An 18,977-nucleotide genomic window follows, 5' to 3' on the forward strand; every position below is an offset into this window, starting at 1 on the left:
CTGGGTGGCTCAGTCAGGTGTCAGACTTCAGCTCAGGTCATGATCTCACAGTTCGTGGGTTCAAGCCTAGAGTCTCCTTCAGATTCTGTGTCTACCTCTCTCTCTGTTCCTCACCTGTTCCTGCTCTGACTCTGTCTCTCAAAAAAAAAAAAAAAAGAGGTGAGTAATTAACACTAACTTTGTCCTTAGATTTGGTCCATTGTTGCCAATTGGAGGCATGGGGAATAACGTCCTTCTCGCCATCTTTTTAATTTTACACTAATAACAATTATCAAAGACCATTTAAAGTTTGATTTGTGGATCAGTATGCTGTATTAAAGAAAGAAGGAAATTCTAAAAAAGACATGATATAATTAATATTATATGTATACACTGCCACACACACTGTGGGGTGAAAACAGGATTATAAAATATGAAGGGCTGCTTCATAAAACTCTCTTATTTTGAAAGATGTCTCTTTTTGGTTTTAAACATGGAGGTAAAGATTTTGTCCAAGAGGCATACCTCTCACAACACATCCCTCCTCTCCCTGGTGTTAATGTTCCATGTGACGCTAATGAAGTGCACATGTGTAACTAATTTAAGTGTTACAGAATTCAAGGCACTCTTAACTCCCTCCCCCCCCTCAAAATAAAATTTAAATGTTGCTCATCTCTAGACTTTACAGAGGACTGAAAATTGAATTGTAAAATCATACTTCACAGAAAAATCTGAATTGACTATTCAGGTTATGAATACTTGATTATGGTAGGGACAGTTCAGAAATAGCTCCATTTTAATTCATTTTGAAAAGGTAGTTATTCATATACTGAGTCTTACGCTCAGGAAAGAGAACAGAAAGGTCCTGAGCTGTCAGGCTTAACACATATGTTTAAAACAAATATTCTCACTCTGTCCTGAATTGAGCCTGCTGAATATCGTACTAGGGATAGAGTCCAAAAGGTGGTGAAAGAGGTACTCTGGCATGAAGAAATATGATCCATAAAAAGCACTGAGGGGAAATTTACATATATATATATGTGCATATATATATACACACATACATACATATTTACATATATATTATATATGTATATTAAGATACAGATCCTTTCATTACCAGGATGACTGCAATTTGAAATTCATGTTTATTACATGTCAACTAAACATTTTAACATCAATACCTTGAAAATGGAAATGACGGCAGAAAGGCAGAGCCAAAATTCCGAACTCTTTGAACTCTTCGCAGAAATGGCAATAACCCTAGAAACATTTAAGCAATCATGCTTCCCCTAACAAAGCCATATCAAGGATAACTCTCTCTGCATTTTTACTTAAAGAGAATGACCAGGAAGGACCCATACCCAGTAAAACTAACAGACCAGTGAAGATAGAACAGGACAGTCTGGGTTAAAGGAAGTCACTTTCTACAGAGAGCTGAGGGAAAAAAAATCAGAAGAGCTTACCTTTATGATGGTTTGCACTGGACACAACTTTCCCCCACAAGGTCACAATAAATATTATTATGAGCAGCTTTCCTTTTGTGGCTTTCTGTAAGTATCTCTTACTCATCCTGCAAATAAAAAACAATAATAAAAACCCTAAGCATATGAAATCACTGTTTTTCCATTATAATTGTGCTACATTTAAAGCTTTCATGACACCTGAACACCTGAAAATTGCATTTATTGTATTTGGAAAGCTGTTTACTGTATATAAACTCTGAAAAGAAAAAATACAAGTATTCCAAACAAACTACCTTGATACGATGAAAGAGATAAGAGAGGCCCTATCTCAGTCAGTCTTCATTCACTTAACAATAGCCTAAATCAACTGGGAAACATTACCATTTTTCTCCATATAAATATAGATTAACTTATTCACAAAATCCGAGGCATAGTTGTTTGAATAAATAAGTGACTTATCTTACTTTTTTCCTAAAAGATTCCTTCTTCAATGCCAAGTCAAATGGTCAGAGTAAACAGTTTAGATAAAATGTGTGAGATGAATTCCTGCCCAGAATAAACTCATTTCAAATCTATTATTCCTAATGTGCTTTAAAAAAAAAGTCACCTGGTACAACTTCTTACAATTCTACCATTAGAGACACACAGATGTTTTAATATTGTTGGAATCCACCATTCTGCACTTTATCAGAAGCAGGAGAGAAATGGAAAAGCAGAATGAAAAATACCAAGCAAACATTTTATTATTTTTCTTAACGTTTATTCATTTTTGGGAGACAGAGATAGACAGAGTACAAGTGGGGGAGGAGCAGAGAGAGAGAGAGAGACAGAATCTGAAGCAGGCTCCACACTCTGAGTTGTCAGCACAGAGCCCAATGCAGGGCTCGAACTCATGAACGTTAAGATCATGTTCTGAGCCAAAGTCAGACACTTAACTGACTGAGTCACCCAGGTGCCCCCCAAGCAAACACTTTCAAGTTGAAAGCACAAAACTCAGGAAAGTGATGTTCTAATAAAATAATAGCCACCTATAATAAAAGTTCAGCACCTACTTTCTCTAACTTTCTATGACATTATTTCAGTCGTTCTTCACAACAAATTTGGGATATTGGTATGTCCATCGCCATTTCAAAGATGAAATTTAGAAATTTGCCTAAGCTCATATTTAATGATAGAATAAACATTCAAACCCAGAAATGCCTAATTCTAAATTCCTTACATTACTGCCTTGTTAAGGGGTGAGTGAAACTGATATAAAATACAATTCATCTGCATTTATTTCTGAGGGACATAAAATATTTGTCCATCACTTAGTGCCTTCTCAGATTCTGGTCCTATATTGAACTCCATTCTTGTTTGACCTACAGATTCTTACATTATTTCTAGGGAAGGTTCATGAGGTCACTTCCTGACCTAGCTTGATTCTTCTTCCTCTGGATTCTCTAAGTTACCTCTTTCCTCACATCTTTACTTCCAAAAATTCCATCTCCAAAAATATGATTCAGTGGTAGCAATGATGGCTATAATTTTGTATAATTTTGAAAAGGAGTCTTTCATATGGGTAAATGCCTTAAAATTGAATTATTATCTATTTTAATATAGATATATGCTAATATTCCTTGGCATGAAGAAGTTGTATGCACTGTGTATACACTATACACAGAAGATAATAAGTACTCAATAAATGTTAACAATTACTATAATCAATGATAGCAATGGAAATACATGCTGTTTTCTAAAAACTACACTGAAATTACAACTATGTAAAGGTGTATGTATATAAACACAATGGAGTTTGCAAAAATAAATAAGTAAACTTTTAAATCAAATAAAACAATTCATTGGTTAGTCCAGCATTTCCCTTGGGGCATTCTGTGAGGCATCAATTTTCACAGAATGTTATTACAGTATTAGTGAAAAACATAGGGGGCATATATGTTTGTGTATGGGATTCAACAAATGTAAGAGGCATATCTGAGTGTGCAGCATTTTCCAGAAGCCTTTCTCCACAGAGTAACACAGGATACAAGTGTTCCCAGGAAGCCTCTTGGAGAAATAATCTGGTCTTGTATTCTCCCTCTGTAAACCAAATACCCATTCTACACCTTCCATTTTGTAGCCTTTGTTTCCTCTCAGGACTCTTACTACTAGTTTTGTTCTGAGAATCTACTTTTTCTATACTTTTTCTAAAATTTTTTTAGCCCTCCTGCCTCCGCCCACACACACACCCGATCCCTGCAATCTTACTGTACTGCATATCATATAACTGAATGAACAGTTTAGCAAAACTCATCTGACAAGAAGAGCTGCTTAGCATAATTCTTGATAATAGCTTTCCCATAGCAAATGGCCTCTGCTACAAGGTCAATGACCCATTTGTATTTTCCATACCATTGTGCACTCACCAATTGGGATGACAGAACTGACAGCTGGTCAAACTGGTAACTGGACATATGGAAACAGAAACACCCACAAAGTCACCAGGCTGTCAAACTAAGAAAGGAAGGGGAATACAATGCAACATGCGGAGATGTATAAAGACCACTTCCTTCTCCCTCTCACACCCCCTCCATCCCCTCCAGTCAATTATCATCTTTGGTCAGTACTACTTCCTGAGTATTTCTTAAATGAATACACTTATTTTCATTCCTACTGCAACACTGCAGTTCACACCACCCAAATTTCTCTCTTAGCTAATTTATTACTGCCAACACTGTCACCCTCTGGAATTGAAGACAAGCTCTCTGTCTGCCTTTTTCATGACCAAATTTGTAGTGTTTAACAGTCAGTAAGTGCCTAATATTGTTGACTGAATGTAATAGAGTGTGGTCAAATACATAACTATGATCATGAGACACGCTTTACATGATTAAAACCTTCACAAGAATCCCCTTGGGTTCAGAAGTAAACACCCTTAATAAGTTGTTAGCAATTATATTTAAAAAAAAAAAAAACCTAAATCAGAGATAAACATTTTTTTGACTATGTCCCTAATCTTAATGTTAGGGCTTTCCTCCCCATCTCCCTCTCCACACATGCTCCTAGTCTGTATTTTAACTGCATTACATTTCCTCAATTTCTTCCAGCCAAATTTCACTTCCACGTCACCTAAAACCTAACAGCCATCCACTCCATCCTCCATTCTTGTTAATGCTAACATTCTATTCACTGGTCAAGGGGCAGATGAGCAGTCCTTCCAGGACCAGGTTGAGAATCCTTCCTTACGCACACCAGCCACGTGCCACACTATTATAATTTCCATTTACTTATCTCCATCCCTCACTGTCATATAAGGTTCCTAAAGATAGGGAATGTACTCCATACGTTTGTGAATAGCTAGGGCCTGGCCCAAGGGTCAGCTTAGAATGGAAAATGAGTTTTTGTTGAATGTTGGTGGTATCCTAGATCCAAATATATTGTGTAGTTGTCAACACGAGGAGGAAGCAAGTATGTGTCATTTCTTTAGGGTAAAACTGGGAAAAGACAAACAAAGAAGAATGTGAGAAAGAGGTGGGGGAGGGGTAGACAAGAAAGGGCAATCTGGAAGAGAAGAAAAAAGGAGAAATCCAATCTGGAATGTGTTTTATTCTGATTTTAAGTTTATTTATTTTGAGGGAAAGAAAGAGGGTGCATGAGGGGCAGAGAAGGAGAGAGAGAGAGAGAGAGAGAGAGAGAGAGAGAGAGAGAGAGAATCCCAAGCAAGCTCTGCACCATCAGCACAGAACCAGATGAGGGGCTCATATCCATCAACTGCGAGATCAGGACCTGAGCCCAAATCAAGAGGCAGATGCCAGACTGAGCCAGCCAGGTGCTATTCTAACTGAGTTTTAAAGAACAATCAAGTTTGAGCAAACTGAAGTGCAATGGAGTGAAGGAGGTTTTCAACAAAGGAGCGTTATCAAGAAGGAAGAAGGCTGAGTGCTCCATTTCTTCTTGACCTTCTGTGAGAGCACAGAAGAGGGGGCATTCACTTCTCATTCAGTGTGTAAACACCAGACCCCAGTTTGAACGTGTCCACCATAGTCAAGGGTCAGACGCACTTTCAGAACTGTCCCCTTCATCTGCGAAAATGACAAAATATAAGTGCGTTTTTTAACAGCAACCTCTGAGGGAAGAAGAAACGGAAAACTGCAGGATAAATACACACAGAGGATGAAACCTTGAAATTGCTCCTCCAGCAGCAGTAGCTTACAAGGAGCACAAGGGAAACGGGATAATTGAGTAAGGGTAACCTTGGCAGTGGAGGATGTTGAAAAGTTGTCAGAGGAGAAAACTGACAATTAAACCTTCAGACTTTCTCCTACTCCTTTCTTTCATATGACATGTTTCAGTTATATTCTCTTAGATTTCATCTTTGAAGCACTGGGAAACCCTTCGCCTCCCTACTGATGTTAAAAGTGTGTTTAATTGTAAATAAGCAAGAACTGAAAAATTGTTACGCTGCTAGAAAAATCGTCTCCCCATAAAAACAGAAAGTAAGTTTAGCTGATCTAAAGAGGAGAAGATGCATGGGAAAAGGAGATAAAAGCTGGAGCCTAGTATCCACCTGGGCTCCCTTTGAGCTTAATATGCTCTGTAGAAATAAAGGCCATGTAAGACAATACACATAAGGGTCTTTTTAGGGCTCTCCTCTACACTGATCTAATGTGCATACCAATCCAGTGTAGGCATGGACTTTATCAGCCAAATCTAGTACAGGAATTTACCCTTGAGGCAGAATGCTACAATTGGTAACACCAGTTCCTTTTCTCCTCACAGGGACCAGACTGGTCTTATAAAATTTAAATCCAATCATATTAACTCCCCCTAACCCTCCTGCACCCCTGCCAAACACACACTCCTTACTTTAAATCCCAGAATTTACCTACCTATTGAAACCAGAGTAAAATCTAAAATTCTTGCCAGAAAGATAGCTCAACATCATCTCCCCCCTAGACCTCTCTGACCTCACCTCACATTCCTGGTCCCTTCCTTGCCTACACTGAAGCCACATTGGCCTTCTCTCTATCCTTTTGCTGGGGAAGTTCATCAAGAAGACATGACTGATAATTGGCTGCCGAGCTGGACCCAGGCAATCAGAGGCTTCTCACCCCTTGCCTATCCTTGGAAGATACATTCTTCCCACCATTTACAGAGTGGGAGTTGTTTCAAAGACCTACTCTTGAGAGTAGAAGGTGTTGCTGACACCATCTGGAATGGTATACGTGACTGAACACCATTCAGGACTCTATATATACTTTTAAGAGTCTGGTGGGTGGGTGGAGACATCTACTCTGCTTGCAGCCACCCAAGACAAGCCTCATATGTAAGTCCCCTTGCTTAGTATTCCCTTCCCTGACACCTACCAATCTGGAGGGGCCTGCCTCTTTCTTCACTTTCTCCTTGCCCCACATGTATGGGAGTCAGTTTTAGATTTCACCCAGGAAACTCCCAAGGGTACAAACCAACACCCTCATGCCAAGCTTGTTCTAGACCTTACACTAACTGCTAGCTCTGCCTTAAAGTCTCCCCCCCAGGTCTTGGTACAGTGAGCTTCTATCTATGATAGCCTCCACAGAGTGGCTCCTGACCAGCCTACTTTCCAGAGTCCAGAGAAACCCACCCCACAGTCTCTCTTGTTCTCTTTCTCCACTTATTACAATCTGAAGTGGCCTTATTCACTTATTTATACATCTTTAGGGTTTACTTTATTCTTCTTTCCATTAAAAGATAATTTTCATGAGAGCAGGTCCTGTCTAGTAATCATTGCTCCAGCACAAAGAATACCAACATCATGGAATATCAACAGCTGTTCAATGAAGGAATGAGTATACTGATTTTACAATCAAAAGAAATGAATCCTATTTAATGAATAACTTTAATTACTTCTTTTTTTATTATTTATTTTTAGAGAAAGAAAGAAAACACACACACGTGCTTGGGTGGGTGGGGGGAGGCAGATGGAGAAGGAGAGAGAGAATCTTAAGCAGGCTCTATGCGGGGCTCCATCTCATGCCTGTGAGATCATGACCTGAACCAAAATCAAGAGTTGGATGTTTAACGGACTAAGCCACAGGTGTCTTTTAATTTAAACAATTAAATTTCTATTATATTCAGCAGCTAGGAATGCTAATGGTAAGAACCACATACATATTAGTGGAGTAACAGGAGATAAAATAAAAAGAGGACTGAGTGGGAGGCAAGGAAATAAAAACAAAGACCAGATTAATCTCTCAAGATACATGCAGAGAAGACAAGGAAAAATACAGTGGTGCTAGAGAGATCTGAACAGAGTGAAGGGAAGGGGAGAGAAGGAAGAGAGAAGGTAAAGATATCAAAGTGAGGATAAACTTGAAGACTGAAGTTTTTGTACATTTTTATGTTCCATAACTATGTTATTATTACGATGCTGTTATAACATTGTTTTTTATGATTATTACTACTTCTAATTTCCTCATTTTATATTGAAACAAATGTATCTTCCAAAACTAAATGATTCTTCATTTGCTGATAGGTAATTAGAAAAAGCCTACTGAATAGCCCATGTAGAGCCACAAATTTCACAACATTGTTGGCTTTATCCAAGAAGAATGTCAAGCTCGATGAACATTTTATGATAAATACTATGACTCTATCTACTATATCCAAGTTGTTGACTGAAATAGCAATTATCTTTGAAGTAGACAGTAATATCTAGATTAAAGATTAAAGTATTGTGCATATAAAAGAATATATAGTAACAAACCTAAGAGATAATCATGCAACTCTACCAGTAATCCTACACTGTGTGTTACATCATCCAGAAGCTGGGGTGGTTGATTCAACACATTTTCATTACTGCAATTTACTTACCACGTACATTTAAATTAAAACCTCCCTCCTGAACAATTAGAATCTGGACGTCCCATCTTGTAAATATGATCAAAAGTTTAGAGTTGCATTTTCATATGCCATTCATATGATTAGCCCAGTTAGCTTGTATTTCCTTAGGTAACTTCAAAACAAAGTTTTTGGAATCTTAATCAGTTTCTCAACTCTTTCTGAATTAAAACAATGGCTTTAAAAATTTCATTCTATTTTTTACATTAGTGTTTCATGATGAATCTACATTTGGGATTTTATTCAGTTAAGTCAACCCTGGAGGTTTTGCCAAAAAAAGTCAAATGGTTTCCAAGGCTTGCCTGGTAGCAAGTACAAGATCCATTTAAGAACCACAACTGCCTCCTCCCTTCACCCAAACTTTATACTTCCATTCATTTTTCCACAATACTGCAATTTTCATGGGTGTAGAAACCCAGGGAGAACTTTTGCTTAATGCCTGGCAATGTATAGCCAAAGTGTTGATTGTGTACAAATGCCTTTGCCACCTAAAGACCATAATGATAGGAAATAGAAATGTATCATCACTTAAATGATTTCTCCAGAAACATGCAATATTCTAGGGATCCAAGCTCTAATACACCAAACTGGCAAAAATGAAAGAAGGCAAAATAAGTCAATCACTGGAGGTTTATGAAAGTCCTAGAAAGATATCTGCAATGAGGATAACTAAATTGAACCCCAGTGCTGTGCATCTGTGATTACAATTGAATCACGTACCCTCCTTTTCCATCTATAAAACGAGAATGTCACTATATTCTCAAGCAGGAACGCCACTCTAACAAACAAGAATTCATGTGACAGTTGGAACTTAATAAAAGATATATGATAGGGGTGCCTGGGTGGCTCAGTCAGTTAAGCATCCAACTTTGGCTCAGGTCATGATCTCACCATCTGTGAGTTTGAGCCCCGCGTCAAACTCTGTGTTGACAGCTCAGAGCCTGGAGCCTGCTTCAGATTCTGTGTCTCCCTCTCACTCTGCCCCTCTCCTGCTCACGTTCTCTTTCTATCAAAAATAAACAAACATTAAAAAAAATTTTTTAAATAAAAAAGTAAAGATATATGATAGATCAGAGGTGTTACTATTTCTTCAAAGGTCCTTCTCTCAGAGCATTGGCTTACAAGTCAGAAATATCTGCTTGAGTGAGATACTGGCTCTAACACCTAAGGAAACTTGATAAATTCATTTGTCTATTAACAGCTTTAAGTCTCAAGGCCCACATATGGAATGCGTGGATACTATTACATATTGGTGGGACTGTTGTAAAAAATAAAAACGATGTATACAAAGCATCTACCACAAACCAGAATACAGTAGACATCAAAACTGTATCTATTATTTTATATTATTAATATTTGGAGCATAGCTTCATTCTAAGAATGAGTGAAATAGAAAAAGTCCTTGAGCAACAAAAAGACCTCATGTTCTCTAATCATAAGTAAGACATAAACCTACTTTTAGGGATGTGGGCTAAGTCTACAGAATTAAAAGGTGAGAATATTAAGCAACAGGCTAAAAACTGGAGGCAGGGCTAACGAACAGAGATTTCTGATGGTTCTTCAAAATAAATAGTGATACAAGGATAACAAAGAATACATCAAATCTATAAATATACAGCATTCTAGGATCATTAGGTATAAGGACAAATACTCCACGGGGTGCCTGGGTGACTCAGTGTGTTAAGCCTCAGACTCTTGATCTTGGCTCAGCTCATGAACTCAAGGGTCCTGAGATAAGAGCCCTGTGTTGGGCTCTGCACTGATAGCACAGAGCCTGCTTGGGATTCTGTCTCTACCTCTCTCTGTCTCTCCCTCACTTGCTCATGTGTGCTTGTTCTCTCTCTCTCTCTCTCTCTCTCTCTCTGTCTCTGTCTCTCTCTCAAAATAAATAAATTTTTTAAAAACTTCAAAAAAAAAAAAAACCTGTTAAAGAAATAGGACAAATACTCCCAGATGCCCCTAGAGGTAAGTAGAGCACAGCATGCTAACTGAAGTTACTAATATTACTGCATATGTTTCTACAGCTCTAAATGTACTGGCTTAAAATATATTGGCTTGTTTAATGTATCACTGAATCCTCATGATAACTCTTTGAACAAAGCTCTGCATGTATTAATATCCCCAGATTACACATGAGAATCTGCAAGAATAATCTGAAGACAAGTTATAAGTAGGAATGTGGTCTTGAATCCAGATCTTCTGCCCACTGGCTTGGTCCTCATTGAGACAGTAGATGAATAATGCTCCACATTCTCTATAATGTATCTCAAAAGCACATGCTGCATTTTAGGATAGTGTGCACTGAAAAAGGCTAAAATGGAGTGCTAGCTCTTGGTTATCTGGCATTTTTTTTCATCACTTCTGTGCCATGATACTGGATAAAGGAGATACTATTGTACCTCATTACTGTGGGCTATAAATAAGATAAACAATCTTTACATGGTGCACCCTTTTTCATGTATACACCTGGTTTGATGAAAGGTGAGTTAACACTTTCAGAATTAAACAGAATTAAGTTTCCAGGATCTACCAGACACCAGTCTTTTGAGATTAGACCTAATGGAATTGCTATACCAAGAATGACAACCTTAGTTACATTTGTCAGATAAAATATAGAATGCCAATTTAAGTTGGAATTCATCTCTTTTTCACAGGTTGAGATACAACTGATACACAAAAATATTTACAGATATTTGGAAAAATATCTATTCAGATCCCCTATTTTTTAATCTTTTTTTTTCTGCTACTGGGTGTTTAAGTTCTGTGTATATTTTGGAAAATAATCTCCTATCAGTTTTATCTGAAACTGACATTTTAACTGTGTGTCCTATAATGCTACTTGCCAAATCTGATGACTCTACCCTAGTTTTCAACTATATCATCTTAAGCAAGAAACTAACATTGACATCTACATGGAAGCATGCTCATCTAAAGAAAAAAACAAGCTTAGAATTTTAGGGATGATGACAAACACTTAAATAATGAAATCTTCACTTTTTTTTTTTTTTTTTTTACTATTTTATGCACACGGACGCAAGAAGACACGGCTAAAAACTATTTCTTCAAGTTGGCTGCAGTTCTGCTGGCCAATTTTGAAGATTCTGAATTGTTTATTCTGGCTAAAAATGTAGCATATTTAGTAAAGTATGGCAATTAAGAGCATGAGGTTTGAAGTCAGACATGGATGTCAAGACTTGGTGTGTACGAGCTGTTAGAGACATGCTGTTTAATTTCATAAAGATCCATTTCCTCTTCCATAAAATGTGGATAATAACTGCCTCCAAGAGCTGTTGGGAAGGTAAATGAGATCATTGATGGTAAAGTATTAAGCACAGATCCTGACACATAGTAAGCAATCTATAAATGCATGTGTAATATAGTAGTCATTTAAAATTCTTCTGTGATTAATTCTTCATTAAATAAGAAAAAGCCAGTCAACTGATCTCCAAATCTGGCTGATAAGCACCACAAGGCATAAGGAAGCCAGTACTGAACACATGTCTTCCTTCTTACATGACCTGTTGAGGTATTTACTCCCTTCTCAGTGGCTTTAGACAATTGAGGGTAGTGTATCCATCAGATTTAAATTTCATATCTCTTTGCACTTCACAGTATTAACCTTAAGCTACATTCTTTCTCTGCACTTCTGTTTCATATTCAGTAGCCCTATCCATACCTTTTTTTTTATTGATTTTTTTTAATTATGGACTATTGCTTCTGGGATCCAAATGTGTTCTTCCTAAATTAAAAATAAACAAAAGGCACTACGGTTATATGGTATGATCAAAGTGAGATTTCATACTGAACCACCTGAAACAAGCAATATACAATATCAAACAATAAGCTATAAACAAATGTGAGTGTAATTGAGCTAAAACTTAAAATGTAATAAAGCCATTTAATTGGAAATAAACTAGCTTGTACAATTTAATATAAAACATATGTTTACCACCAAATAATGGTACATTGATGATACTTATAAAGAAAACTACTAGACCACGTAAAGCATCATTTCATATTCAATCTCTTCTATAAAGAAAAACTTCAGGCAAAAATGTCAACAACTAGGAAAATTTGGATTTACCTCCTCTCACCCTCTTGCAGCAATGACGCTATGTCACATGATGGCTAGGAACAGGTTGTGGGAGACAGACAGTATCTAGACAACTCACAGAGCATCTACTCCTGAATAATATAGATATGGCTACATCTCACAATTGTTGGGTAGAGGATCATTAAGTAGCATAAGAAAGAAAACTTCCAATCATATGTAGCTAAATCACAAGCCTAGCATTTAATTTTGTATGTATGATAAAAACAGCTCTGCACATGTATCTAAAGTCCACATAGAGTGTTCATAATAAAATATGTCCTCTTTTTATTTTAGAGAGAGAGAAAAAGAGAGAGAGCAAGCTGGGGAGGAGCAGAGGGAGACAGAGGATCTCAAGCAGGCTCCACACCCAGCACAAAGCCTGACATGGGTCTTGATTCCACAACCTTGGTATCATGACCTGAGCCAAAATTTAGAGTCAGAATAATCAACTGACTAAGCCACCCAGGTGTCCCTTCCTTTCCTTTTTAATAAAGCTTGTATAGTTATGAAAGCAAGTAATTTATGGTCATGAAATCAGTTCTTTTTGTCTACTCTGTTAGCACTGGAACTAGTTAAGAACTTTTTTCCTTTTACTCTAGTGTACCTGTTCTCTTGGGAAATGAGGCCACAGAAAAAAATCTACTCCACCTCAAGTCCTCCTGTATGCTAGCCAAGGAGCGAAAGAATGAGTGAGAATAATAAAAAAAAATTAATCTTTAAGGGTTTCCTGTTAGGATAAAGTTTGTGGTCTGAGAAGGACACATCTCACCTAAGAGAGATACACCTTTACAAATAAGCCATTGCAACACAGACCTTCCCCTCCACATAGAACCTCCTGTGACATAAGTGAACTGCAAGCCTCAAGACCTCCCCTCATATAACCATCTCCCCCAAGGCACCAATATAAACAAATTTCAACCTTATGAAAATCTATAAAAGTAAATAAACCATGAAAAAGACAGTTAACAGCTATGTGTTGAAAGGCATGTGATTCTACCTCCTCATAAGAAAACAGTAAGAGGTCCAAGAAGAGGCTATTCTAATCAAGTTCTCAATGGTCCACACTTTGCTCTAAGAATAATTGTTTAGCCAAGATTTTTGGACAACTGTGTATACCCAGTATTAAACTCTAAGCATATCAACTTCACAATGTATAATGAAAGAGAGTGACACTAGGATTCACCCATTTTCCTAAATGCATTTTATATACAATCCTTGTTTGTGTTCAGTATTTGTACATAACTTCATATATCTTAATGAGCTCCTTTTGAGGGAAGAGCAGAACATTATCAGATTTTAATATAGCAAAGTACTATACTCAGCTTTCAGTTAATAGCTTAAGCAGCTGTAAATGCAACCAATTAAAAATCAAAGCAGCAACCTCCATCTACACAGTAAGCTCTATGATAAATTAATAAATGGAAGAAATACTATATGTCCTCTTAATTTTGAGTTTGATTATCCTACATGATAATGTACTTTTTCTTACATCTGGTAACAATGACTACCTCTTTCCCTTGTAGGCAGGATACTTTCAATTGTTATTTTATCTTATATGTAAGCCCTGTCTCTGTAACTAGATTCCAAGTTTGGAGAAACCATATGCTAGCTCTGCTTCCTCATAAAGTATCTCACCCTTGAAAAATGCCATATGGTGTACTAAGAACTTTCACATCCATGATCACATTCAATACGCATGACCAAGAGGCTGGCAGATATAATCACCTGGCAGAGATGAGGAAACAAGCACAGAGAAGTTAAATGACTTGTTCAAGGTCAAAGTTGTAAGCGGCAGAGCCAAAACTCAAAACCAGGTCTTCCAGATCCAATACTGTTTTCATTGAAAGCATGATAATGAAGGGCACCTGGGTGGTTCAGTTGGTTAAGCATCTGACTTTGGCTCAGGTCATGATCTCACAGTTCGTGAGTGAGAGCCGGGTGTCAGGCTCTGTGCTGACAGCACGGAGCCTCGAGCCTGCTTAGGATTCTGTGTCTCCCTCTCTCTCTGCCCCTCCCCTGCTCATGTTCTGTCTATCTGTCTGTCTGTCTGTCTGTCTGTCTCTCTCTCTCTCTGAAAAATAAAAACATTTAAAAAAAAAGATTTAAAATGACGATAATGAAAACAATGACACTAATGGCACATTTTCTATGCTTTAAAATAGAATACTTTAAGTCCTACTATATTTCCTTTTGGGGCTTCTAAAAAAGATACCCTGACCATAGATATCTTTTAATCCTCAAAGATGCAGATTATCCATGTCTGGAAATAAATTTAGTGAACTATTTCCCAATATAATACTGGATGGAGGGAGAGAGGGCCTTCATGGGTGGAGAGGATGTGTGGAGGAGTAGGGGAAGGAGGGAAGGAAGGAAGGAAGGAAGGAAGGAAGGAAGGAAGGAAGGCAGGCAGGCTACTAGCTGTATATAGATCTATGATGGGGCCAGCAGGAGCAATAAAGTAAGGAAGTGAAATGGGGAATCAGTCTCACCCTCTACTTCACCTCCAGAAACCACCTCCAGTCCATTGGTGATACATGGAAATGTGAGCTTTGTTCTGTCATACCCTCATTTCTTATGAAGAGCCAGAAATCCAGAACCATTTATGAAATCTCTCAATTTTTCAATGTTCTCAATTAATTCCATTTTAAGAACACTCTGCATGCCAAATACAGCCCTTGAGCAGCTAGTGTGCACCTTTGATCTAACCCATTATTTTTCTGGGTAGGTTATAGAAAATACTTTCCAGTAATAGGCTATATAATTCTGTTTGACTTGGATCAGAAAAAAAAAAAGGAGCATATAAAGATGAAAATAACCTTAAACCAATTAGCAACTTTCCCTATACTTCTTATTTATTCCCAATTTAAAATTGTACCTTGACTTACAGGCTTCAAATGAATGCTTTTTTAATCAGACAACTGAGCTTATAGGAGTATTTTAAAGTCCTCAGATTTAAAGATGCTCCATTTAAATGGTATCTTAAAACTCAGTTTGCATTCCATGCGAGAATCAAGAGGCTAAAAACAGAGTATTCATTCTTACAAGGACAAGATGTGACTCTGTACTTTAGCAGTGGCACATAAAGATTATAATCAGGAATGAAAGAAAGGAAAGGACCTACTGAAAAGCAGATGTCTTGAACTAGAAGTAGCAATCACAGCATCTGCACTTTGGCATCGTGTAGAAAACACTGAAGGAAAACAATAAAGCACAAGGTATAAGAATACCCAAGAAGTCAGCTGGTTCTTTTCAGCTGATAGGAACAAAAACTACAGAGTACAAAAAGATATTTAGAAAATTTTGGTAAAAATGTGAAGCCTTAAATAGCTTATGGTTCAGACAAACTAGAAACTAGAGGCAAAGTAAGTAAATGGAAAATAAGTGGTTTTACTTAGTTTTTCCTCCTCGTCTAAGGCTCGAAGGACAATTCAGAACTACCTCAAATTCAGACTCTTTCACCAAAATCATTAGCATTGTTTTCTTGGTGATACCATCTTTCAGATGCCAAAGCCACATCAATTTATTACATATAACTTTCCAGAAACACCTTAAAAGCGTGTCTAATGTGATCACCCCAGTCACATTCCATTCTACATGAAAACACAGAAGGACTGATTTGCAGTAAGAATGTTTGGATTCAAGCCTTGGTCACCAGCTACTGTTAGGTAGATGATTTCTGGAGTCATTTTATCTTTTGAAGCCTCTTCTTTTGTTAAATGAAGATAATAACACTTGCCTTCACTACCTCATCAGGTTGGTGTGAAGATCAAAAGAGATAACCTATATGAAAATGTCTTGCAACCTAAATAATATATTATCCAGAGTCAAAGGTCCATAACCCAATGAAAACTACATCCTCACCCACCATTCAACAAATATTATTAAACATCTACTGTCACTCTAAATACTGGCAATATAGCTGTGAAAATAATAGGCAAGATCTTTACACACAGAGCCTACATTCTGCTAAAACTGTCAATTCTTTTTAAATTTTTTTTTAATTTTTTAAAGTGAGAAAAAGTGTGAGTGAGGGAGGGGCAGAGAGAGACTACCAAGCAGACTCCACACTGTCAGCGCAGAGCCTGATGTGGGGCTCACACCCAGGAACCTTGGGATCATGAACTGAAGTAGGACACTTAACCAACTGAGCCACCGAGGCACCCCTAAAGTTGAAAATCCTTAATTTAAGGTTTGACAACAGCATAGTAAACATAATAATTCCTCATTTGGCTAATAAACGATTATAAATAAGTCTCTGATAATGCATTGCTTGCTTTCCATTCATTTCCATTAAAAAAAGAATATAATAGCATATCTTAAATAAATTCAGAAAGACACTTAGCCTAAAATCACATAGTCAAAGTACTGTTTACTATATATGCATCATCGGTACATAGTCATTATTAAACAGTCAGCATGAACCCACTTCCTATCAGGCAAACTTAAGGGAAATGCAGCTGCTTACTCAGTTTGGCTTGGGGAAATACCATATATTCATCCAAAATAGCTATTGTTAAATGCTTATGTTATGCAAGGCCCTATGGAGGGCACTTTAAGTGATACCAAGATCAGCAAGTCCCAGGGCCTTCCATCCTTCAAAGGACTCGTAATAGAGCAGAAATAAGATTTGTAGATGTGTAAGTAGGGAATAATGCATGAAGTATTAAATGAAGGATTGTAATGGCTTAGAGAGATAAACCAAAGTCAGAAGTCAAATAGAAAATTTTAACAAATAGGACAGAGAGGAGAAAAAGAACAAAATGCCAGACCAGTAGCCAAAATTCTGAGTTAGATTCTGATTATGTCTTCACCTAAGTCTGGTTATATGAACTAAAGCAAATTACTTCAACCCAGCTTTCCTATCTGTAAAATAAAACAATAAAACTTTACTAACTTTCTGGCCTTCACAAATTCTTCTGAAAAAAAAAAACAAACATCAGGATAAATTAAACAGATTTATCTGAATATCAGTTACTCCACAACTTTGGTAGTTGAATTAGATAACATATGTGAAGCACCCTCACTATTTCGGACACCAGAATGTCCTCAATATGTTTTAAAACTGGCTCTGAAGTAAGAAATAACTGACCTACACCTTGAAGTATGGGTCAAATTTTAATAAGCTGAGATGATAAGAAAGACATACCAAGTCAAGGGAACAGGTAGGGAAAGATATGGAATTGGGAACGTGCAAGGAGGAGGGAAGGCAAGCAGTCTCCTTTGGTTCCACCCCAAAGTCTATGGAATGGAGTAATAAGAGTTAAATCTGGAACAATCTATTTCAAAAATAATAAAACCAAGATAGGTAAAGTGACTTGCCCAAAAGGAACACACCCAGACAGGATAGCTGTAGGACCCACATCCAGGTCTTTGACTACAAGGTCCTGTTCTTTCTACTACATCAACCTAAAGCAATGCCAGTGGACATTTCGCCCCAGAAGAAGAGTAGAGAAAGAGTCCTCGCTTATTAAGTGCCACTTTGCACAAAGGAGGAACAACATGACGCCAGGGTGCAGGGTAGCACTGCTTCTTTTATCCTCTTCTTTAGTTCTATACCAAGAACTGTACAACAATCACATTCACAGAACCCCAGACACCATCTGCTGACATCATACTGTACAAACACCAGAGGAAGATGATAATACAATTAAGTGTTCATCTACCGGGGGTCACTTCCCAATTTGTGGATTATCTGGGGAGCATGCGTCCCCCACATAGTTCACCTTCGCTCTTCACCTGATTCTGAATTAATTCCTTCCAGCTTAAAGTGTGAAGACTAAAAATTGATCACTATACGAAAACGTATTTAAGGAGGTGATTATATGCTGACAACTACACAATGGTCCCTAATAGTCAATAGCAGCAATCTTGGACTCTCTGCTATGTAGGCTTAAGGACATCACCCTTCTCCTCCCTCCGTACCAGTGATTTGACCACTGATGTTATGACATGCCTAAATAGACTTAATTCCCACTTTCTACCAGAAGATAACATACTGATATGAAGGATTCTTCTCTCTTTTCAAATTTTTTAGTCCTGAGGAAAGCAGACAACATATCTAGGAATAGTGTCTTCGCTCTTCCTCAAGAACCAATCAGAAAAGAACCTAGTAAGTACAACCAATGGAATGCACCTAAATCTAGAAATAACCCCCACATTTATGACAAATAATTGGTTAATATTTGAGACAGGATATGGGCAAGGTCTTCCTCTGATATACAAAAAAGCATTTTCCCAAAGCCAGAACCTCTCTCTATCTTCTTTAGGCTCAGACCTTCCTCCAATAATTAGGATCAGCCCTAGCAATTGCAATAAGAAATTTAAGAGGATACAGCCCAATACCATGGTACTCACATCACATTTGTCATTCTAGCTATCTCATGGTGCTGCAGTTCTAGAAACTGAACTTCTGCCATTTTCCCAGGCTTGACCTCCTCTCTTAGTAAGGACTTTGCTCTTACTACCCACCTGGAAGGCTGTCCCTGAAATTTATCTCTAGTCTTTGATCTCTCCTGATAGTCTTCCCTGACTAATTTGTCTGTGTATATCTCTACCGCCCTCCATAAGATTTCTCAGGCTTT

The 18,977-nt window shown here is 37.6% G+C and overlaps 1 protein-coding gene across 3 annotated transcripts in view; it reads right to left on the reverse strand.

Annotated features, from left to right (window-relative positions):
• Positions 1-18,977, reverse strand: part of TAFA2 (TAFA chemokine like family member 2) — a 508,120-nt gene that overhangs the window by 164,448 nt on the left and 324,695 nt on the right. For all 3 annotated transcript variants that reach the window (XR_008300299.1, XM_053226445.1, XM_027071363.2), the window contains one exon: positions 1,446-1,552. Coding sequence is in view for 2 of the 3 variants with exons in the window: in XM_053226445.1 (XP_053082420.1) it covers positions 1,446-1,551 (106 nt within the window). In the remaining variant the exon portion in view is untranslated. The remainder of the gene's footprint in view (positions 1-1,445; positions 1,553-18,977) is intronic.

The sequence above is a fragment of the Acinonyx jubatus genome, chromosome B4 (assembly GCF_027475565.1).
Source record: "Acinonyx jubatus isolate Ajub_Pintada_27869175 chromosome B4, VMU_Ajub_asm_v1.0, whole genome shotgun sequence".
In the NCBI taxonomy this organism is placed as follows: Eukaryota; Metazoa; Chordata; class Mammalia; order Carnivora; family Felidae; genus Acinonyx; species Acinonyx jubatus.